The sequence below is a fragment of the Diabrotica virgifera genome, chromosome 1, assembly GCF_917563875.1.
Source record: "Diabrotica virgifera virgifera chromosome 1, PGI_DIABVI_V3a".
Lineage (NCBI taxonomy): Eukaryota > Metazoa > Arthropoda > Insecta > Coleoptera > Chrysomelidae > Diabrotica > Diabrotica virgifera.
Window position 1 is genome coordinate 120,314,671 of NC_065443.1, and position 25,659 is coordinate 120,340,329.

The 25,659-nt window shown below is 33.5% G+C and overlaps 3 protein-coding genes across 52 annotated transcripts in view; all 3 read right to left on the reverse strand.

Moving 5' to 3' along the window:
* Window positions 1-25,659, reverse strand: part of LOC114330552 (uncharacterized protein DDB_G0274171-like) — a 522,367-nt gene that overhangs the window by 267,100 nt on the left and 229,608 nt on the right. The window lies entirely within an intron of this gene.
* The window catches only part of LOC114330558 (uncharacterized protein DDB_G0274171), a 31,739-nt gene that overhangs the window by 3,843 nt on the left and 2,237 nt on the right, over window positions 1-25,659 (reverse strand). Inside the window, exons 1-4 of one of the 2 annotated variants that reach the window (XM_028279931.2) lie at window positions 4,671-4,825; window positions 3,089-3,196; window positions 1,152-1,256; window positions 379-484 (exon numbers count right to left, since the gene is read on the reverse strand). In XM_028279931.2, the coding sequence (XP_028135732.2) occupies window positions 379-484; window positions 1,152-1,256; window positions 3,089-3,196; window positions 4,671-4,734 (383 nt within the window). In that variant the 5' untranslated portion in view covers window positions 4,735-4,825. Of the gene's footprint in view, window positions 1-378; window positions 485-1,151; window positions 1,257-3,088; window positions 3,197-4,670; window positions 4,826-25,659 lie in introns of those variants that run through there. The other variant, XM_050643782.1, reaches the window with a different exon arrangement.
* LOC114330555 (uncharacterized protein DDB_G0274171-like) lies at window positions 8,510-25,299 on the reverse strand. The gene is made up of 4 exons (XM_050643791.1): window positions 25,215-25,299; window positions 19,025-19,129; window positions 16,969-17,023; window positions 8,510-8,610 (listed from the first exon to the last, which is right to left on the reverse strand). Exons 1-3 carry the CDS (start codon window positions 25,282-25,284, stop codon window positions 17,004-17,006), a joined length of 195 nt encoding a protein of 64 aa, XP_050499748.1. The 5' UTR covers window positions 25,285-25,299; the 3' UTR covers window positions 8,510-8,610; window positions 16,969-17,003.

Consider the following 25,659-nt stretch of genomic DNA (forward strand, 5'->3'; position numbering starts at 1 on the left):
CCTCAAATTATTTTTTATTTTCGGAATAACTTTAAATACAATTTTGGATTTAACTAATTTATAATTAATTTGTTAAGTCCAAAATTATTTTCTAACTTATTATGTAAATTAAAAAAGATAGAGCGTCGTTTAGAGAAAAAAAATTAACTTATAAATTATGTACCATTCGACCACACTTACTATTTAAAAAAAACTAGAGGTCGATGCGGGGCAATAGGGGGGTTACATTTGAGGGCATAAATTTTGCAAAAAAATTCGTCCCCCTCCCATAAAAATTGACGTCTCCGTTTTTTTAAATTTTGAAGAAGCTCTTGGTTTCTGAGTTTCTGGGGGGGGGGGGGGTCAAATTTTTGTTGGAATAGACTGTATGGTAATTACCGGGCTGGTTGGCAGGAAGGACAACAATCTCCAGACACAAGTCTTAAAACTGTGCCTGCTGGGCAGAGTGGAACACCGCATTGGATACCGGCACATCGTGGGTTACCTAAAATAATATACTATTTAATGTACAAATTATTGCTATTTTACAGTATTTACATAAGTATATAATATATTTATAATGGATTATAATTATACAGTGATAAGTGCCCTAATAACCGCCAAAATAACGCAAAAATGGAAAATATATTAAGTTGTGAAATAACATGAGATAAAGCTAGTTCTTATATAGGGCATAATATTCTTCGACTGGTGATGATGGATAAAATCAAAGGCAGTATACTAGTTGCAAGAAAACAAGCCTCGTGGTTGAAGAATATAAGGAAATAAAGCGGGATATGGACAATAGAAAGACATGCTATGTTAATCAGAGAAAGACATGCTATGTTAATCGCCCACGTGAAGGACGTAATAAGGTACGTTAATAGAAGAAGAACAAAAGTCATATTCATATTGTACGCTAAGGTTACATAGAAGTTATAAAAATAAAAGTAAAAATCCCTAAAAAATGCCTTAGTTTTTAACTCGAGTTTGAACATGATATTTCATTTTTTAATATTTCGGATGTTAAAAAAAGTTATCAGCTTGCAAAATTTTTTAAGATATTTTTAATATTAAGACCCACCTTGCCACGCAATATCAAGGCTCTGGGTTAATTTTTAAAGTTTATAACGTTTCATTCACATAAAATCCAAAAACAAAAGAAAACTTACCGAATGGTTCGCATGAGGGACAACAAGCATTTTCTTTGAGCTTCACTACAGATCCAGGAGCGCACTTTGGTACATCGCATTGAATACCTACACATTTTGGGTTACCTTAAACAAAAATATGTATTTATTAATTAATTGAAAAGAAACAACCAGATCATAAAAACAAAAAAAAAACATATTGGTGGCCGGTAAAGATAAAACCAAATAAACACGGAAAGAAGAAAGCTTAACAAAAGTGGCTGAATACAGGAGAACGAACGATTTAGAACAAAAACTAGAAAAATGGAGCTCTGAGGAAAAGGGTTTCAAACTGGGTAGGACAAAAATGTGTGTAATAGTGTGTGTAAAAGTGTGTATAGAAGAATCCTGAAGATATCATGGACCGAGCATATAACAAACAACGAAGTCATGAGAAGAGTCAAAAAAAGACTGGAAATATTGGAAACCATCAAGACACGAAATCTGCAGTACATGAGGCATGTTATGTGTAATAAGAGATACAACATACTTCAGTTGATTATACAGGGGAAAATCCAGGGCAAGAGAAGTGTAGGAAGGAGACGAATCTCGTGGTTGCGTAACTTGAGGGAATGGTACGGATGCACATTAACCGAACTATTCAGAGCAGCAGCATCTAAGGTCAGAATAGCTATGATGATTGCCAACCTCCGTCGCGGAGATGGCACGTGAAGAAGAAGAAGGACAAAAATGATGTATCTAAATTGTTCATTTGAGGATGGAGTTACTGCAAATAAATTGATAATTTTGGATTTTAAAATGAATCTTAAAAGTCCTTTTAAAATCCGTAAAATTCTGTTGAGACTGTTAAAAGTTTAAATACCTGATAGAGATGCATGCAGTAAAATAAAGGTGGGTAGGATGAAGTGGAAACAAGTGAATGATGTGTTGTGTGGCAGAAAACTTCCTGCTAATCTCTTATTCCTGGCAGGAGTGGGAGAAGAAGATCAAAGAAGACCTAGTGGGGAAGCTTAGACAGGATACGGTAAAGCGAATTAATATTGGTATGACCCAAGATAGAAATTGGAACCAAATCGATGGAGTACGTTGAGGCCATTACGCTAGACTATTTAATTATGGGGTATTGTAGTACTAAAAGTTACTCTTGCTTTAAGTTGGTAAAAGACACCGTTTTTTTTTATTTTTCCAATTTTTTTTTCAAATTCAAGAGACGAAAAATGTTTAAATCGATTTTTCTAGAAAACGGTGTGACCTACCGACTTGAAGCAAGAATAACTTTTAGTACTAAAATATTTCAGGATTTTATAATCCAGAGTCAAAAATGCTTAAAATTTAAAGACAAAAAAGTTATGCGATAAAATAACCGTTGCCCTACCCAAAACGGACGCCTATGTCCGGTACTAAAAATTCGAAATAGATGAAATCGATTTACCTTTGGAAGATAAATATGCGTACCAATTTTCGTTTTTCTAACTAGACGCGTTCTGGAGGTATTTAAGAAAAACTAATTACAAAACGCCATCTTAAAAGAGCTCTAGCTCCTTTAGCAAGCATTTTCGGACCAAGTAAATTTGGTTAAATTGTCTTAAAATTATCTGAGTAATCTCCTATGTTCGTTTGTCGGTAGAGTTTCTGGACAACCTGTATACCTCGCTTTGATTGATTAAACACTTAAACAGGGAATGATTCATGGAAAAAGAAGCATAGACACGCGTAGAATATTATAGCCGCGCAACCTGGAGGCGCGCAAAATTTGATCATTTATCATCATTTGATCATTTAATAAACTTTTCATAGCAGCCGTCCCTAAATTCCGAATAGCTATGATGATTGCCGACCACCGTCGTGGAGATGAAACTTGAAGAAAAAGAAGATGGTATACAATTATGTAATTGTGTGGGGTGATATGGAATGGGGACAAGAATTAACGTGACAATAGCTTGGTTAAATTAACTTACGTTCGCAATAGGGACAACAAGCAGTATCTTCATCTCCAGGAGACTTCAATGTATCTCCAGGAGGGCAGTTTGGTATATCACATTGTATACCTTCACACTGTGGTTTGCCTGAAACAAAAATATTCAGATAAATATAAATATAATACATTAAAATTGGAAAAATAAACTTTCAAATTTATAAATAATAAAATATAAAAATCTTATATTACCTTTATAAAATTTGTCAAAGTAAAACATTAACATAAAAATGGGGCAAACTAAAACATTAACAAATGAATATCTAGGTACACAAAAAATTGGAATTGTGTCATTAAAAAAATGTAACAGAGGAGAAAAATGCAAAGTAATAGAAGTAAAGAATGCCATGGACTTAAAGAGATAATTAAAAAAAATACAAAAATCTATTAGGACAGACAACCGAAAATATAAAACCGAAAAATTCAGCAAACAATTGAAGAAAACAAGAGCCTCAAAATTCTAAAAAGGCAATTAACAAATGGCAAAAAAGAAATAACGAAATGAAGGGATAGAGATTAAATTAGATAATTTTGCTTTTTAAAATGATTACTATCACAGAAAATACGAGAAAACACCAAAAATACTGCCAAAAATAAGCAAACGCGTCAGATATTACAATTCAATATTTGTGTTTCTATGGTGAGGAAACCTGTATTTGGTGGTATCACAAATATTTAAGCCAAAATATTAATACATATATTTGAAAATTTTAACGTGTTTATTTTAAAACAATTTAAATGTTTCAAATAATATAATATTTAGTGTACAAATTTTTGCTATTCTACAGTATTAATATATTATTTATAATAGAGTATAATTATACAGTGATAAGTGCCTGAATAACCGCCAAAATAACGCAAAAATGGAAAATATGTTACGTTGTGAAATAGCATGAGATAAAGCTTAAGAGGAAACAGTAGCGATCAACAGGTAGCGAAAACGCGTTCCAAGATTGCGGCTGTAATTTTGAATATTTTTTCGAGATATTTGGCACACGTATTCATAATATAATAAAGAAAGGCGGTACAGAGCCCAATTTGAAAAATATATTAATATGTGGAAATTACTCTGTAATAAAATACAATATTGAAAAAACGAGCCTGTACCGCCATTAAGAAGAACAAAAAATACACTTTCTTCAAAAAAAACTTTTTTATCCGATGCCTAGATTTTGTGTCATTTTGGAACTACTAATGAAATAAAAAATTTTAGTAGTTCCAAAATGACACAAAATCTAGGCATCGGATAAAAAAGTTTATTTGAAGAAAGTGTATTTTTTGTTCTTCTTAATGGCGGTACAGGCTCGTTTTTTAATATTGTATTTAATTACAGAGTAATTTCCACATAATAATATATTTTTCAAATTGGGCTCTGTACCGCCATTCTTTATTATATTAAGAATACGTGTGCCAAATATCTCGAAAAAATATTCAAAATTACAGTCGCAATCTTGGAACGCGTTTTTGCTACCTGTTGATTGCTACTGTATCCCCTTAAGTTTACAGTTTGGATAATTTTAATTTTTGAAGGTTCTAATATTTTTGACAGAATACAAAAAACCTACCATTATTAGCTAAAACTTCCGAAGAGCAGTAAAATACTAAGGCAAAAAGTACGAGGAACTTCATTGTGAATTTGTATGTTACAAAAATAACTGATGGTACAAAAGTTGAAACTTCTGCTTTTATATTTGGTGAATACAACGCTAATTAAACTAATAGCACTGATAGCAAATAATATGAATTAGCGATTATATTTATTACACCATAAACTAAAAACACGAATATTAACGAATATAATATAATATCTACAATATGTTAAATATTATTGGAAAGAGTTATAGGTCAATCAATATCAATATTTTGTTTAATATAATAACATTATATTATTGATTAAAGTTGGGGTTAAAGTAGGATAATATTCAAACTGATACCTTGAATAAACGATTATTTTGTTTTTAGATTTATTATTCAATTGAATTACATAATATAATATAAAGCCGGTGATAATATTCTTTTTATACCAGTGATTTTGCACGTCGCCATGCGCCGAGGAATACAATCAATTGCCTTCTGCAGTCACCGCACTAAATTTTTTCTGACACCCTCAATTTTTTTCTAATTCCCTCAATTTTTTTAGCACCCTCCAATTTTATCTGATACTCTTCACTTTTTTCGCTTCTTATTTTTTATATATTATTTTTTTTATAACTCGAGAAGGACTGGATTTATTTGGATAATTTAGATTTTAAAATATTTGTAGAAGTCTAAAGAAGAAGATTTTTACAGTATCCCATCATATAACAAATTTTATTAGTTGTATAGGAAGTGTGTAAAAAATGTGCTCATTGCTCAAGATTATCTCTATTTTTGAAAATATTAAAAATTAATATACAGAAAATATGTTTATAATTAAAAATAATTTTAAAACATTTTATTACTGACAATAATAAAAACTATTTTTCAACATTTTCTCTGCGATAAATTTGAAAATTCAAGTTTGTGCATTAATGCAATACATTTTATTAATAATTATAAATTTTATGAAACAATTCTAAATACCATATTTAGATCACACAAAGTTCCAAAAGCATGAATTTCACAGCAAACGTAAAAAAGTAAATAGACGCGAAGTTAACTGCAGTTTTAGTTGCATAAATCTAAAGGAGTATAATATAAATGATGAGTATTTTTTTTATAATTCCATTATATTTTATCATCTTTTAAGCCCTCCTTGGACAGCTACAAATGTTTTAAAATGGAAATTAGCTAATTACGTTTGGTCATTCTAGAGCTACAAAAGCGCAAAGCACAAGATCCTTCAATGTGAAATCGTAAGTCACGTGAAGAACTGACTAGTACAAAAATTTAACCTGGTTTGAGGGAAAAAATGTAGTCTGCTTTTATAGTTGGTTACTAAAATATCTGATCTGCAGTTAATATATTTAAAGTGAAGTTTTTGGTCATACATAACCGATTAATATGGTTTAAAACTCACTGAAATGAGCAAGTACATATTAATATTATGGTTTCATATTTTTGTGGTTGATATTTTTTTATAACTTTCTCGAGAGATTCTGTGGTGGGCACTCAATAAGAAAGGAGTCCCTGGTGAATATGTAAAGATTGTGAGGGATATGTATGAGGGAGTAACGACTAGTGTTAGGACAGGTGTGGGAGAGATGGATCAATTTCAGGTGAAAGTAGGATTGCACCAAGGCTCGGTGCTTAGTCCTTATTTATTCTCGTTATAGAGCGTGGAGTATGGATCTCGTTTTGGACCAGATAACATCGAAACTACAGGGTAACATTCCATGGTGCTTAATGTATACTGATAATGTCGTGTTAGTGGGAAATAATGAAAGATACTTAGAACAAAAACTGGAATAGTGGAGACAAGCTCTGGAGGAAAAAGGTTTAAAACTTAGTAGGACAAAGACAGAGTATTTGCAATGTTCATTTAAAGATGGAGTTACTACAAATAAAATGGTATCCTTGGATGGTGAACTGATTGTTAAAAGCAATAGTTTTAAGTACTTGGGATCGGTATTACAGAGTAATGCAGAAATAGATGGAGATGCATGCAGTAGAATTACGGCTGGATGGATGAAGTGGAAGGAAGCGAGTGGTGTGCTGGGTGACAGGAAAATTCCAATGAAGTTGAAGGGAAAATTCTATAAAATAGCCATAAGACCGGCTATGATGTATTTTGAATGTTAATCAGTGAAAAAGAAAGTGGAACAACGAATGCATGTGGCGGAAATGAGAATGCTTATATGGATGAGTGGTGTGACAAAAAAGGATAAAATTAAAAATGAGTATATTAGGTGAAGTCTAGGTGTGGCACCAATTGATGCCAAAATAAGAGAGCATAGGTTGAGGTGGTTTGGTCGTGTTCAACGTCGAGACACTAGTCACCCAATACGAAGAATTGCTAAAGTGCAGATTCCTGGAAGGAGTAGGAGAGGAAGACCAAAGAAGAGGTGGGGTGAGACGATTAGGCAGGACATGTTGGTAAAAGGGATTAATATTGATATGACCCAAGATAGAATTGTATGGAGAAATACAATTATGGAAGCCGACCCCACATAGGGATAAGGCAAAGAGAATGATGATGATTTTTTTATAACTTTCTGGCAATAATCTTTTTTTACATAACCTCTAAGCCACGTTTCTTACCAAAATTTTATTTAATATAACTTTTTGCTTTAATAATAATTCAATTTATATATACATATTTGTATAAACTATAAACATTTGATTGTCTTTGGTCAATGATAATAATTATTTTATATACACCTGCTTTAGTTTTTTGGCTTTAATTAAAATTATTTTTGTCTTCCTGTGTGGTGTGACTGCAACAACCAAATACAGGACACAAACTGTAGTAACATGGCTGCTCCTATGAACGCCTACCTGAAACTACTTACATTCACCTTATATTAAAGATTTATCTACATTCAACCTCAACTGCAGTCAAAATTTGTATTCAGCTGCATGAAGCCAACAATTTATTTTTGAACAATATTAAGCCAACAATATATATTCAACTGCATAAAGCTCAAAGTACATTTTGCCATAAGTATTATTTTCACATTTTGTAAAGCTTTAGGCAAGATCTGCTTCTTTATTTATTAATATTAAAATTTATTTTTAATATAATATAGTCAATATGATTAGTTAATATCATCTATTTTTCTTCCTCGCATTTCTGTTTGTTCAAGTTTTTTTATTTAAAATAAGTTGTACCTATACCTTAGACCTTCGAGTTAGTCGAATTCACAAAAATCTACAAAAATCTTTCATTCTCTATTATACATGTGTTTGGCCTCTAAGCTTTCTTGCAGATCTAAATATTTACTTAAAGGGCAATAATTGTGGAAGTTGTGGTAGATTAGAATCCAGGTTAACTTCTTCGCTGGTTCCCTTTATACTCATATGTAAAAAGTAACTCATTTCTAACTATTTATTCTGTCGCCTTTTCTCTATCTCCATTTTATTCTTACAAGTTGGGATAACGTAAACTAACCGTGCCCATATTTCTGCCAAGGATAGAATTCAGAGATCGCCAGCTTTCTAAAGCATTGCTTAAGCAAGCATTCCGTACTATGAGCACAATTGTGTTACATGTTAGAAGTTATCGATTGAGTATGGTACACGTGTAAGCGTGTCCATATTTGTAGTTTCTTTTTATTTTTTATGTTTTCTATTTAAAGATCGTCCCAAAACACTTTAGGAGTCCGGAATTGTGAATATACTAATATTATATTAGTGTGATACTATTAACAAGAACGGATGAGTGTGATATTACTTTAAAATGTTAAATTTTTAGAGAGATGACATAAACTAAAATGTGGAAAGGATTAGAGAATGGTAAAAGAATTAAAGAACAAAACCTCAGTAATTAAATTTTGTCATAATTTATTAATTTATTGGTAATTTTTCATTTTCCATACGTCATTTTTTCTGATAGTTCCAATATTCCCTTGATTTATTATTACTTATCTGAAACAATAAAATATTTATTATTACACTATTATTGAAAAAGGAGTAGAGCGCAAATTTAAATTAAATATTTAGTTCCCGTAAGAAAACAGAAATTTATTATGGAAGAATATAAAATCTCTGCCTAGACTCTGCCGAGTAGCAAATTAAAAAATTTATTACCAGTACTAAGTTAATAAACAAGAACAAGACATAACACTGGATGCAGTCAAGACAGTCTTAAGAAATATGAAAATTTTGAAAACCTGCAGTATCTGGAGATATAAACCAATAGATATTTAGAAATATTTAGAGCTAGCATAAACGGTCAAAGACCAAATCATCCAGATTTGATGGCTTAGAAATATCAGGGACTGGACCGGCCTTGATTCATCATTTTTGTTTGGTACCGCATTGGACAGAGACAGATTTGCCAGTGTAGTTGCTAACCTCCACTAAAGGAGACATCACCACAAGAAGAAGAAGAGTTAGCGTAGTACTAGGTTACATACCAGAAGCTTGGACAACTGTAACAATAGCACTATATCATATAGCTCGATCAATCTTACATCATTTCTGTTGAATATCTGTTGAAATAAAAAAACAATCCTTACTATATCTATCTGTATTGATGGATATAGTAAGGAGGAATAATTGAAAGACTTTTAATGGCAATCAGCTTGCTGAAAACCTACAGGAACCCATACTTCATTAATAATAGAAAGATTTGTAATGATGATGATTAATAATTGGCTTGCTAAATATAAACGGGCTATTAATATTAAATACTAAACTCTCTTTATGATGAAGGGGCATCAAACGGCATTCGATTTTATAGAACTCTGGGCCGTATTAGAAGGAATGAATAACGCAAGGATTGATTCTATATAGAGAATACTCCTCAAATACATATATATTATACGACAATGCAACTATGCAAATAAATGTATCATAAGGTCTAACAACAAGCAAGCTAAGAACGGAGAGAGAAGTTTTTATTTTCATTTAGCTCCATTTGATATACAATCTGTTATCACTCGTAACAATAAGTAAATTGTATGACAATAATTAGAAGAAAAAATTACTTGTAGGAATTCTCTCCAGTGAGAGGCTTCCTTTAACATATAATTAACAAACAAAGTTAATAATGTAGTGGTAACTGTTGATTAATTTTATTTTTCTACGACCGTTTAATAACATGCTCATTATTCGCTATTTTTTCATAGATAATAGCACTCATTACTGTATCCGTGAGTAATAATTCATTACTCACGGGCTGAAGTTACTCACGGGTCATTACTCACGGGCTGAAGTTAGATTTAAGTGATGCATCTCACTTTTAATATTAATCTAATATAAACTGCAAATGAAATTACTTAAAGTTGTTTATTTAATACAAAAATTATTGTAATTTATATCAATAATTAGCGTCGAAAAATTTTAAAAGAATTTTAACTGTAACCATGTCAGTATATTTTTTACGTTTATATCTTGTTTGCTAAACATTTTGACGTTTATCATTTTTTATTTTAGTGACATTGACATTAGCTCATTTTGTTTATGTTAATTGGAATTTATAACTAATGTTGTGTTTATTTTCCAAGTTATATTGTGTTAAATATGTTATAACATATAATGTATAGTTATATTATTATATTATATATAGTTAAATGTAAATATACATTATAACTATTGAAATACGTCCACCGACAACAGCCACTTCCTATTTATTAGATTAATTGGCTAATGACAGTACGTACAAATTTAAGCTTATAATTTTTCGGAAACGAATAGAACTTATATTGACTATTTCTAGTTGTATTTTTACAATAAATAATAATTTGGTAATAGTAGGCAACCAACTATTATTCAGCCACGTACTAGGGGTAAATAGCATTTAGGTATTCTTGTAAATTATTATAATTTAAATCTCGAGTAGTTGATAATTAAATTTTTTACTAATTGAAATAAAAAAAAGTCGTAGAAAAAGTATAGTATTCTACTCGCATGTAATGGCTGTTACTCACTCTGATGAATTACGACACTCGCCTACGGCTCGTGTCGCAAACTTCATCATCGTGAGTAATAGCCATCATTACATGCTCGTTGAATAATATACTATTAAATCTGTTTATTAAGTCTGTAGGCTTAAAACGCTTTAGTCGACGCACTTCATCGTTGACATTAAACAGTTCGCGCACTAAGTCATTAGAGTGAGCACTAGTTTTGTTTTTGTATTTTTCACTGTACTTTGTGACTTCAGTTTTTAAGGATTGAACTTGGAGGTCTTTTTCTATTATGTTGTTCGAAACATACCACGGAGCATTGGTTATAATTCGAAGAACTTTGTTCTGGAATCTTCGTAGGATTTCTAGGTTTGAATTGCTAGCAGAACCTCATGATTGTATTCCATACGTCCATATTGGTTTCAGTACGGCTTTATATATTAAGATCTTATTTGTGAGATTTAATTGTGATTTCCTGCCAATAAGCCAGTATAGTTGTCTTAGTTTCAGACCCAATTGTTTTCGTTTTGTAGATATATGTGTTCTCCATGTTAATCTTCTATCAAGATTAAAAGGGTAGAGTAATAATTTGATTATTTAATAACACTGCTGGACATATACCTCTTCTTAGTGTAAAGCTAACATGGATTGATTTGGTCTCATTAACTCGAATTTTTCATTTTTTTTAACCATGCTTGGATATTATTAAGGCTGGCTTGTAAGTTTCTTGAGGCAGTTACTGGATCATGATGTGAAGCGAGTATTGCAGTGTCATCTGCGAAGGTTGCTGTTATTGTAGTTCTTGAAGTTGGTAGATCTGCAGTAAAAAGCTGGTACAACATTGGTCCTAACACGCTGTTTTGCGGTACTCCTGATTTTATTTGGTATAATTCTGAATATTCTGAATGGTATTTAACTAAATAGAATCTGTCAGATAAGTAAGACTTTAGAATTAGAAGTTCATAATATGGATGAGGCAATAGGTTTTTTAGTGTATAGAGTAGACCTTTGTGCCAGACTTTATCGAACGCTTGGCTTATGTCAAGAAACGCTGCTGAACAATATCGCTTATTTTCAAAGTCGTTGCTGATATGTTTTATTAATCTATGGACTTGCTCTATGGTTCCATGTTCTTGTCTAAACCCAAACGGATGTTCTGGTATGAGATTTTTGCTATCTAGTATTGGCTTGATGCTTTTCATTATTAATTTTTCCAGCACTTTGGAAAGCACAGGCAGTACACTTATTGGCCTATATTATGTTCATTCCTCTAGTTTTTTTCCTGGTTTTGGGATCATAATTTTAACTACCATTTTCAGTTGCTGCAGAAAATAATTTAATCTTATTATTGCATTAAAAATTTGTAATATTGCCGTTATTCCTTTCTTTGTTAATTTTTGTAGTATCCTACCCGTTATCAGATCATAACCAGGAGCTTTTTTAGGAGAGAGAAGTTAGACAGGGAAACTATCTCTCCAAAATTATTTACTCTTGTATTAGAAGATGTGTTCTTCTTCTTTTTCTTCTTCTTCCTCTTCTTCTTTCTGCTTCCTTAATAGGCTCGTGCCTGTTCCATCGTCGGATGTCTCCTCATCAGATATCCAGGTTGTCGCTTCATCTCTTCCTTGGTCTTCCTATACTCCTTCGGCCGTTTGGTGGTCTATCTCGTGCTATCTCTACTAGTCTTCTTTCTCCCATGCTGCTTATATGGCTATACTATTTTTTTCAGTGTCGTCGTTTATATTCTCTATATTACAGCTTTTCCTGAGGTTTGTTCTACGTTGTCTATCCCATAATGATTTTCCTGTGATATCTTGGACTACAATACACACTTTATACTCCGACGTTTTGCAATCCGACCCGCTCGGTAGTCCGACGCACCTCCCGTCAAGGTCGCCGCCGTGTCTGCTTGTACTGAAACCTGTCGCGACATGAATTAAATGTATTAGCTTCCATATTTCTTTTAATAAACATGTTTTAGTTAGCCGAAATGGATGTTTCATTTGCATATTAATCTGGGTAGCATCTTACTCATAAAATTTAAGAATAATGTAGGCCAGGGGTTCCCAACCTTCTAGCAACTGCGTACCACCTGATACATTTTGAAGATTTTGGCGTAAGAAATGGCAAACACCGGTGGAGGGGGGCATGGGGGCATGGAATGAAAAGAAACTATGTTTTTAGAAACATATTTGCTATTAGAAATACGTCCATTGGCTTGATACATTTTATCCAGAAGTCAATTAAGGATTTATGTTTAAAACTGTCTTCTGTGAAATCGATGAATGTTTCCTGTAAATCCTGTAATTCCAACTCATTTGGTGGATGATACTGCAACAGGATTTCTGATTTAGTCAAGTTTGGAATAATTTTCAGAAAAATATTTATTAAAACTTTCTTGAGGTGATTACAAGTGAAGAATTATATCAGCAACCACATCTGGTATTGGAGATATTTGGATTTCGTTATAATAATAATAATATCGTATGAGATCCTTTCGGATAGTTCCAGCGCCAATTACATCTTTAACAACCCTGTTTCAAGTAACTACTGCCGATGTACACGAGCCCAGGGGGACCGACGGCTTAACGTACTCTCCGAGGCACGGTGAGACGGCTCCTGTCATTATTGGAAATGAAAATGGTTTGTCTTTGGCAGGGATCGAACCCACGTACACTGGCGTATGAGGCCAGCGATTATGCCGTTACTTCACGGCCGCTCACTTGGATTTCGTTACAAAATTGTGACAGCAAAGCAAATGCATAGAGATCCTTCCCCTGTATTTGAGAACATAAAATAACCAACTTTTTCTTGGAGTTTATTTTCTCATTGACTCTGAAGGGTGTTGTGTTTGCTCCCCGAAAGACTCATGTTCAATGTGTTGAGTCTTTCAAAAATGTCATCTAGATACGCCAATCTTGACAACCATTCTCCATCACAGAACAACTTTTTCATGTCATTATTTTTTTTTTTCAATTAAAAACATTAAAACTTCTGACCTCAGTTTGAAGAGACGGATGAAAAGACACACTGGCACTTCCTCAGAAAAAGACCCATCGTAATCGCTTGTTTCACCCAAGCGACGCGTACCACCTGAAATTTTACCGCGTACCACCAGTGGTACGCGTACCACCGGTTGGGAATCCCTGATGTAGGCTACTGCTAGCAAAACAACGCCAAATATGTAGTCACTTTTGGTAATCCGGACACTTTTGGTAATCCGACACCCCTTTGGTCTCATACCTGTCGGATTATCAAGGGACAGCTGTATTTTCATTTCACACGATTTCATCAGTCTTTTTGACTTGTGGTGCCAGGTCTTGTTTTCGCAGTGTAAGTCATAATTGGCCTAACTAATGTATAATGTAATCGATCTTAGCCTTTGTTTCTGTCCGTAGATGTGTGTTGCGCCAGATAGTGTGTTTAAGACATCCTGCTATTCTGTTGGCTTTGTTTACTACTTGTTGGGCAACTTCCGCTTCTGTGTCTCCATAACTGTGCATTAGCACTCCCAAGTAGCTGATACTTCTTTCTTGTTGGATTATTTTGCTGTCCATGATGTCCAAATGAAGAGTGTCGGGAGAAAATCATGGATGTCATCAAGAAATAATTTTGAGAAAAACGAATTTTAAAGTTATAAGACTATTTACGACAAAAAGAAATCAGTTGGGTGGTGTTAAAGATGAACATAATGATAGAAAAATTGATTGATAATTGACAAAGAACAAAAGTCAAATTGTTTTTACAAAAATAAAAAAGTTAGTGGCGTAATATCGACTTTTTAACGAAGAAAATAATGGATGTCACCAAAAGCAGGCGTTTAGTCACAGTATTGTTCCTGCTTTGTTTTTGTTTCTGATTTGTTGTTTGGTTCTCTGTTTTTCATCAAAAACAGAATAAAACATCTTAGTTAAAAAATTGGTCTTAACAATAAAATATTTCAGCTTTTATTTGATTTTCTGCTTCCTTTAGTTGTGTTATATCTTTTAGAGACTTCATTACTGAAGGGCCTGGCGTTGGTTGGTCTCCATTTTGTTCTTTTGAAAATTAATATTTTTTTGATATCGTAAAACATAATTTTATAAAAATGCATTTACCTATCTCTCGCTTAAAGTCCGCGACTTGATTTTCACGGCTGGATCATGTATTGCCTTGTTTTGCCAATCACTTTTTTTTTTGTTTGCATGGCTTCTTTCATGAGGAATTGAAACATACATCTCTTTTGTATCTCGAGACCCGCAGAACTTAATCTTTATATTTTTCATTGTTGAAATACGACTGGTTAGGCAAATGGAATTCCGATTCTTTAAGACTTTAAAATTTTTTTGACCGAGCGAAAAAACGAATTTTATCTTCAAGCTTATACCCATGATATGCGTCTCAATGCAACATAGTGAGGGAGTTAGAACTGATGCACAACATTTCCTTTATCTTTTGTATTACCACAAAGCATTTCTTCAGATATCTATTAGAAAAAATTAGCTCCATCATAATAGATTGCTACGAGCCAAAAAATATGCACGCGGCGCGCAGTGCTTGGGTGACAATCATTGTTTTCACCCAATTACGCGTGGACAAATATCGTTTTCTCCCGACATGGTCAATTTAAAAGGCTTAAAATCTCTGAACATTCATAGTTTTCTACCGATTTGAAGGAATGGTGCGATAGTATTTGTTAAAATCTATAAAACAACGTATTTAACTATATTTCACCCATTTAGTGACATCCACGGTTTTCTCCCAACTCCCTTCAAATGTGTTCAAGAAGATAAATTGGGAACAACGTAGAATTAAGATAGATGGCAGATTTTTAAGTCATGTAAGATTTACAAATGTACTGAAATAGTTTTGTACACAAGTGTAATTTTGAAGTGTATAAAATAAAAGCTGAGCAATTTCGGCTCATAAAGCCATCTTCAGAGCTATGGTCAAAAAGTTCAAAATACCACTACGAAGAAAGAGATGGATCCCATGTACGATAAAAAAATACTTCTATTTTTTATGCAGTTTTTTTTTGATGGAAAAAACCTTGTCTGTCTGTTGAAAATATCAGACCATATCCCTGTTTATCTACATCTAAGATTTGCCGATGCCATAGTACTCATAAGCAACAATACAGAAGAAATAATACCTCCTACAATACCTTTTATTATAGTGTTATTTCTGTGACGAAAAAGTTGGACTGGTTTAAAATGAACGGTTGTTGAAATAAATAAGATCAAAATATTAAGAGCGCATTTTTAAATGTTCTTCAATATTTTTTTCTTCATGTAACTTGAAAATAATAAGAGATACAGTAATGAAAAACAAAATCAAAATTTTTATTTAAAAAACTCTACATTTTTGTACCCTGTGTTTTTTTTGATCTCATCAGTTTCGAGTTACATGGAGAAAAAACGATTTTTAACAAAATTTAAAAATGCGCTCTATAATTTTTTAATCTTATTTTTTCAAATACCGTTCCTTTTAAATCCGTTCTACTTTTTAAGCATAGAAACAACACTATAATAAAAGATATTGTAGAAGGAAAACGATGCATTTAAATGGTGGATGAGGGGTTAAATAAACTTCTCATTTTTTAAAAGTAAAATTTAATAAAAATTTTTGTCCTGGTAAAAGTTATATTAGTTTAAAAAGCCCCTATAAGGCTACAAACATATAAAAAGGTTTTCGCTCGGTAACAAGAACATCATCAGTGTTACAAGCACATAGTGAGCCACCCAAAAATACAGGTTGAAAGATTTTACAAATAGACTAAAAGTCTTATATAAATATAAACATCCTAAAATTCCTATGGATGCGGCTTTAGGGCAACATATGACTCCCACAGGTGGTAAGTGAGTCAATTAATTAGGTCATTGTGTTATAAGAGGTGACAGGCCACTAATAGCAGATGAGATTTCAAAGCAAATTTCAGATTTGATTTATTTCAAAATAATATTCAATTTCAAAATAATATTCAATCACGAATAACTCACAAAATATTGAGTTTTCAAAAAAAAATAAACATCAGTTTTGGCTTAGAATTAGGTTTCCTAGCCACTTCCATGTTTATTTTGGACAAAAAGTTTTCCACCCACTTGAAGGGGTGGGAACCGCAGCCAAGATAAAAGCGCCGTAGTATATAGGGTGGACTTTATTTCTTGAGCTACTTCCTACTTACTGTGAAAATATCAAGTGAATCGATGTAGTAGGATTGAATTCGGAGCCTAATATCCTCATTGACTGCCCTACTAGAGACGAGTCATAAGAGACCTGTAAGGCCGCGTGGAAGGTTGGTTAAGTGCACACTCATATTAAACCTTACACTAACCTATCACTAACCTAACCCTTTAAAGTCTCCTATAAATAATATATATTATATAATACTTACCAACTGGTTGGTAGGTTGCACAACAATCTCTATCCTTAATGTGACAGTGGATTACCTAAAATAATATAATATTTAGTATGCAAATTATTATCATGTTACTATGGTCGAAGTCAAGCAATAAGGCTCGCACGAAATTTTCCCCTTGTTGTCATATTTTAATTTTAAAAAAAATATATAAGGAATAATTAGATTTTCTTGACATGCCATACATATTACAGCGAGCATTTCTTTGGTTAGAAGTAGTGACGAGTATATATGACGTCATTATTATATTTGATGAGATGGTACATGATAAATAAAGACCGGATTATAAGCATTTTGCTTTTTTTTGCTTTTTTTGCTTATAATTAGGATTTTTAGTAAAAATGCTTATTTTAAAGATAATATGTTGCTTATCTTTGTTTATTTTATTTCTTATGATAAACTATAATAAAATTTCATGTTACTTCCTGTTTTAAGCAAAATTCTATGAAGTATACAGAGCTATAAGACTCTAATAATGCAATAAACCATAAGAATTTTAATCCCTTTTAGGAGATAAACGGGAAAACCCATCGTTATACCTGTCATGTAATAAACTAATAATTGTCTGCAGAGAGCCCAAATTTATTATAGTGTTGTGAAATAGTACCGGTACATTTGTGGGGTCCGCCCCCGGGAAAACTTTATAAATTTAGCCTAAATAAGGGCGTTTTAAAGCTATCTGGAAGCAACGAAAAATTCAGGAATTTGTCTATAATTTGCTGTTTTTTTTTTATTTTTTGTCCCAAGATGTACCGGTACGCCGTACCGGCGCATACAGTCACAAAAACAGCACTGCATATAGGTATGTTTTTATTTTACAACAGCGCTTTCCTGATAAACTTGACGGTAGATAAAAAACTAACATACGAGGAAAAATTTGTTAAATTTGTTTGCCGTCAAGTTTGTACCGGTGGATTATGATGTCATTAAATCTATGGCATGCATGCCTAATATGTTTGACATGCTTGACTTTTAGTTTATACCATTATACGTAAATGCGGATAAGAAGGTATATAAGGTACTTCTCAGGTTATATTGATGGCGTCTTCTTCTTCTTGCAGTACCGTCTCCTATCGGAGGTTGGCTACCATCACAGCAATTTTAACTTTGTTGGCTGCAGCTCTGAACAATTGTATTGAACTGCACCCGTACCTCTCCCTTAAATTTCGCAACCAGGAAATCATTCTCCGTCCCACATTTCTCTTTCTCGAAATTTTTCCTTGCATTATGAGCATTAGCAGGGAGTACCTTTCCCCTCTCATTATGTGGGCTAGATATTCCAGTTTTCTCGTTTGTATTGTTTTTATGACTTCGCATTTCTTCCCCGTCTTCAGCATTCTTCCTCTTCCATCATTGATGGCGTCATAACCAGCAAAATTGCATACCTTGGACAAAAAATGCGGGGACAACAGTATTATATTCTTCGATTGATTATGATGGATAAAATCGAAGGGCATGGGAAGTTCGAAGAAAACAAGCCTCGTGGTAAAATAATATCAGAAAATGGATCGGGATGCGGACAACAGAACAGCTGTTCAGAGTAACTCAAGAAATAGAAAGACATGCTATGTTAATCGCCAACGTGAGCGTGAATCGCCAACGTGAAGGACTTGATAAGGCACGTTAAGAAAAGGCATATTCGTTATGTATGCTAAGGGTACATAGAAGTTATAAAATGAAAAGTCAAAATCCATGTACAAAAAAAGGGAGAGTTATTTCATAGCTCGACTTTGAATTTGATATTTAATTTTTTAATATTACAGATTTTAAAAAAGGTATCAGTTTGGTCCCTAAGTAGGCATTATAGGATTTTTTTTAATTGAAAAAATGTATAAAACATTGTAAATTTTTAAAGATATTTTTAGCACTACTAGGCCCAACTTTAGACGCAATATTAAGGTTGCGGTCCATTTTTTACAATAGTTTTTACATTTATTGAAAATTAAGGATTCATAGGAAGCATATTAGGTGGTATATTAGGAAGTATGTCAAATGTTTTATTCTCACAAAACCGGGGAACAAAACAACTTACCGAATGGCTCACATGAGGGACAACAAGCATTATCTTTGAGCTTCAATATAGATCCAGGAGGGCAGAGTGGTACATCGCATTGTATACCTTCACATTTTGGGTTACCTAAAACAAAAATATTTATACAGGCTATCTCAAAAGTAGGGGACGGTCGAATATTTCGCAAAATTAACATCAGATCGAAAAACTGAAAAATGCGTGTTCAATATTTTTCCAAAATCTATCCAGTGATACCAAACCCGTGGGGGGATAAGTTTAAAATCTTAAATGCGAATCTCCATTTTTTACTGCAGATTTGGATTTCTTACGTAAAAAAAGTAACCTTTATTCGATACATTTTTTCGAGTTGTGGATAGATGGCGCTATAATCTGAAAAAATAATTGATCCTGATACACTTAGGGCCGGTTGTTCGAACGATAATCAACAATGATCACTATCAAATATTTAATTACTGTCACAACTGTCAATGTCAACTTTGTTTGGGTTGTTTGTTTGTTAATAACAATTATTAAATTAATTGATTAACTAATTTCATAATTGTAATCAATAATTATGTTTTCAGCAACCAATTCAAAGTTGACATTGACAGTTGTGACAGTAATTAAATATTTGATAATGATCATTTTTGATTAGCGTTCGAACAATCGACCCTAAGGGCTCGTTGTTCGAACGCTAATCAAGGAGTTGATTATAATCAAGTCCCCTTAACAACCATCAAATAACAAAATCCGTTGTTCGTACACCAATCAATTGATTGTAATCAATTTTCTAAGCAGGTAATAAAGGAGGTATAAATTAATTTGTTAGTAATTAAATATTGATAATGATCAGTTGATTTCATTTTTGATTAGCGTTCGAACAACCGGCCATAAGTAAATTATAGAAACGGTCTATATCTCTAGAAATACACTTCCAAATTAGGGATAGCGGCTTTTGACAAAACACCAGTTTTCGGTTATACCGGCTTTTTTACTTACGGTTTAACCTGACATTTTAACCGTCCAAAAAACCGGTCGTTCCAAAAATCCGTTTTCGATTTTTTTAATCAATTGTCGATACTCATTCGCTTACAATGTTTATGTTACATTTACATTACACTTCAACTTGTGATACTTCATTCAAGTCGATGTAAAAATATTAATCATATCATATTCGATAATATCGAAAGAATATATCGATACCAAGATATCCAATCGATATATAGACGGCGTTGGAATTGTACCCATTTTTGATTGAAAATAGAAATTATACATCAATGTTGTCAAACCGGTTTCGGTTTTGGTCAGCTTAAAACTTTTTCATCGCGCGCTGGGGGGCCAAAAATGTTCCCATTTCTTCTCTGAATTCATTATTTTTTCCAGAGGTATTAACTCATCTGATTTTTCACCGATTATTACTGTAAAAAGAAGAAACCACTTATAACCGGGACAAAAAAAACAACCGGAAAACCCGATTATTGCAGAGTAAAAAAACAGTTTTCGGTTATAACCGGTAGGTTTTTCCCATCCCTATTCCAAATGAAAAACCAAAAAAAGGCGTATTTAATACTTTTCAAAAACCTATCGAATAACACTAAACACTACTCCCCACTCCATCCCATGGAGGTGGGATGGGGGGTGACATTAAAAGCTTAAACAGGAACCCCCATTTTTAATTGCAGGTTTGGATTTCTCATTAAAAAATAAGGAATATTATTCGAGACATTTTTTAGAATTGTTGATAGGTGCCGCTGTAATTGAAAAATACTTTTTTATGAGGTAGGTATTGAAATTTGCAATAAAAAATGGGGGTTCCTATTTAGTATTTCAGTTAACTCCTCCCCACCTCCATGGGTTGTGTTTAGTGTTATTCAATAGGATTTTAAAAAATATTAAACACATGTTTTTGGTTTTTATTTGGAAGTGTACTTCTCGAGATGTTATATAGTTTCTATAATTCACTTAGTGTCACAATTCTAAAAAATGTCTCGAATAAAAGTTACTTATTTTTGCGTTAGCAATCCAAATATGCAATAAAGAATGTGGGTTCCTATTTAACATTTTAAAGTTACCCTCTACACCATTATATTTACCAAGATATTCGACTGTCCCGCTGCTTTTAGGACCCATTCTACAGGGTGTCCCGAAAACGTTGGTCATAAATTATACCACAGAGTCTGTGGTCAAAAATAGGTTAATTGAACTTCACTTACCTATATACAATAATGCACACAAAAAAAGTTACAGCCCTTTGAAGTTACAAAATGAAAATCGATTTTTTTTTTCATATACAGCAAGCAAGCAATTTGATTCAACCCGACCTGTGGGATGTGTCCACCCTATCGAAAAAGTACATTCGGGTGTAACAATTCATTGGAGCGAGGTGTTTTGACCCGAGTATGAACAGGGATCACCCCACCTCGCTCCAATGCCCCAGGCCATCCCTTTCCCCCCCATAGCACGCTGATGCGCGTTGGGGGCACAACAATCGTAGCCAAGTGCTCTTCACAATGGAATCCTGGGTAATAAGATTCCATGTGGTACCCTAATCGAATGCAAAAAACTAGGCCAGCGTGAAGCGCTCTATGCCTTTATCTTCTTACTTACTTATCCGCGGAAACTAAAATTGCTTGCTTGGGCCCCAAGTCATTGTACCGAGCCCCATTGAGCTCTGTCCAATGACTTGTTGCACGAGTTTTTTTTTGAGTGTTTTTTGGTTTTTTATTTTTTTTTTTGGGGGCTTACGCCTTTTTTGTATTTTATATATTTTTTTGGGGGCTTACGCCCTTCTGTAATTTTCTATTACTGTCTTACCTTGAGGTGATCGTGGTATTGAACCTACGTGTGTTACGTTATCTTCGGCACTTGTTGTTTTCGAGCTACGAACCGTTCACTGTTTTCACTATTTTTCCCATTTCACAATATTTGCTGTTTTGGACGTTTGTGTTTCCATCGGTGGAACGCATCGTATCCTAGCATCTCTCGCAGTATGTGACTTGGGTGGTGCTCCAGTTCCGCGAATTTGACCCTTGCCTTGTCTGTCATCATTTCGGTGACTCTCACCTGTTGAAGTTCTCTGAACAGGAATCTTTCTGCTACGTATCTTGGGACTCTGGCTGCTTCTCTTAAGCTGCTGTTATGGACCGCTTGTATCTTCTTTTTGTGGGTGTTACATACTTGTCCCCATGCGAGAGATGCGTATGTTAATACCGGTAATATTATGCTGTTTATTAATCTTAACCTTGTTTTTAGTCTTAGTTTACTTTTTCTTCCTGTGAGTCCTCTTAATGTTGCTCTCGCTATGTTGGCCTTCTGGACTGTGGCTTCTACATGTTTTTGGAAGGTTAATCCTTTGTCCATGATGACACCTAGGTATTTAGCTTCATTTTTCCACTCGATGGGGGTGTTCTGCACTGTCAGCTGTTCTTCTGGCTGTTGTCTTCCCTTCTTGTATAGTACCGCTTGCGTCTTTTCTGAGTTTATGGCTATCTTCCATTTTATACTCCATTCCTCGATGTCTTCTAACGCTGTTTGCAGGTTGGTCACTGCTATGTCTACATTTCTGTGTTTGGCCGCTATCGCTGTATCATCGGCGTAGAGGCTCATTAGGGTCCCTGGTGTTCTAGGTACGTCAGCGGTGTATATTGTGTACAACAGAGGTGACAGGACCGCTCCCTGTGGCACTTCAGCTTCCGGGCTCCCGAGCTCGGACAGGACTTGTCCTATCCGAATCCTGAAACTCCGGTCGCCCAAGTACGAAGAGATCAGTCTCGTCATCGCCCCGCTGTACCCATATCCTCGCATTTTTTTTCATATACAGTCGAACCCGCTTATTAGAATACCTCTTAAAGGAATATCCCGGTTTAAGGAATAGAAATTTGAGGTCCTGAAACATTTATAGTAGCAACCAATGATCGGTTATTAGAATATCCCGGTTATAGGAATACTTTTGCTTGGCACAAAGGCTATTCCAATAAGCGGGTTCGACTGTATCGAAAACTTTTAGAGATTTTTTATTGAAAATGGACATGCGGCATTCTCATGGCAACAGCATCTTAAAAAAAATTAAAGTGAAATTTGTGCACCCTATAAAAATTTTATGGGGGTTTTGTTCACTTAAACCCCCCAAACTTGTGTGTACGTTCCAATTAAATTATTATTGTAACACCATTAGTTAAATACAATGTTTTTAAAACTTTTTGCCTCTTATTACTTTTTCGATAAGCCAGTGTTTATCGAGATATTTTGAATATTTGTCGAATCCACCACATATTTGTATATGGTTAAGTACGATTATAGAGACCTGTTAATAATCTGAAAATTTATTTGTAATTTACATTTTCAGGTATATTTCAAAAAAGAAGCAACATCTCGATAAAAGGTGACTTATCAAAAAATTACTAAGACGCAAAAAATTTAAAAAACACTGTGTTTAACTAATGGTACCACAATAATAGTTTAATTGGAACGTACACAAATATTTGGGGGGTTTAAAGGAACAAAACCCCATAAAATTTTTATGTAAATATATTAAAAAAGAAGCCGCATCTCGATAAAAACTGGCTTATCGAAAAAATATTGAGAGGCAAAAAAGTTTTAAAAACGTTGTGTTTAACTAACGGTACTACAATAATGAATTACTTGGAACGTACACAAAAGTTTGGGGGGTTTAAGTGAACAAAACCCCATAAAATTTTTATGAGGTGGACAAATTCCACTATAATTTTGTTTTAAAATGTCCATGCCATAAGAATGATACGTGTGCATTTTCAATAAAAAATCTCTAATATAGTTTTCGATATATTGAAAAAAATCGATTTTAATTTTGTAATTTCCAAGGGCTGTAACATTTTTATGAACACATTTGTACCAAGGTAAGTTAGGTTCAATCGAACTATTTTTGACCCCAGAATGTGTAATATAATTTATGACCAATCTTTTCGGGACATCCTGTACATATAATAATTTAAAATTGGAAAAAATAAACGTTAACATAGAAAATTGGGAAAACTAAAACATTAACAAATGAATATCTACATAAAAAATTCGAATTGTGTCATTATGACACCAATATAAGGTAAATTAAATTAAATTTCAAAAAGACACCAATATAAGGTTTGTTCTAGCAAACAGTCAAACTAGTCAGAAACCGTCAGCAAACAGTTGTTCAGTGAGAGAACATAGTACAGTCACTAGTGCTATCCCCTCTACTCGCGCTGGTCCGCTATTCGCTGATGGTTTCAAACCGTTTGAAACTGATGCTAGAACAAACCTATTATGATCTCGTAAAACATAATTTTAAAAATATTATTAAAAAAATTCTTATCATCAAATAAAAAGATGAATATTTACGTTGCATAAATTATGAAAAGGCCTATGATCCAGTCAAGGCCTAAAAACTAGTAGAATGCTTACAAAAAGATCACATCAATCCCAGTAATAAACAATGATAAGTAAACTCTATTGAAACAAAAGATTATTTATTAGAAGGAGATGGGAGACACTGAGGCCATAAAAATCCAAAGATCAGTTTGGCAAGTTGGACAAGGTTGCATTCTCCAGCCATTATTATTCAACCTGTATTCAGATGATATATTTGCACGAGCTCTGGATGAGGCACAAGCATGTTAGAAATAAAGCAAATATTATAACGTATGAATAGAGATCATGAACTTCTAGAAATTATCATTCAACTGATAATGGGAGGACAACTAAAAGGAAGACATGTTCCTCGCAGACGACAAAAAATCTGACTGATAACATCAAGGATTGTAGAGGACTAATGTGAAATGCACACTGGGATTGCATTCAGTGTTGCCACAGTTCCTGTGCGACGCTCTTGAGAAAGCAATCAACAACTGGGGAAGACCGACAACCCTGTGCGTTTATTCCCCATTAGAAATGTATTGCCTATCTCAGCCGTACTGCATTCTCGGTGTGAATTTCTCAATAGACCATTTAACAGCATACTGAAAAGCATACAAATGGGAATTATATAGAAGCAAGCTTAATATATAAAAAATTACTCAAAATATGCGAAAAGAATGACAGCAAACAAAGTAAATAAAAATTAATGAAATGGTAGAAAGAGTAAACAAAAAATGGATTGAAATAAACGTAATGTGGACCTAAACAATGCCAATAACGTAGAAGAAACATAACTTAGTACATTGTTAACGCGGAATAAAAGGACCATAAATAAAATTATTACCGAATCCTTGGCAAGTGACGAAACAATCACCTGGTTTCACTACTGGACGTAAGTGTACATAAGTATACATTTGGACATAAGTATACATAAGTGGACATAATTATACATTTTTGGCAAAGTAACGTAAGTGAAATTTTTGATGTTTTTATATTAAACTAACGCTATTATATTAGTGTTTAGAAGGTACTGCCAAAGTGTATCAAACCTAGAATTACTTTAAACCTTTTTTTAACTATTTCAAAAACGTATATCCAGAATTGTTTTAATCATACCCGCAAAATAAACGCAACTTTAGCACCATTTCCATAATAATAACTTAAGCAAACGTCGTTTACCGCCATAATAACGTAAGTGCCGGTCGGTTTCTGTTACTTACGTCAGATTTTCGCAGTCAGTGTTTGGCTTACGACAGTGACATATTCGTGCTACAATCGACTAAATTATT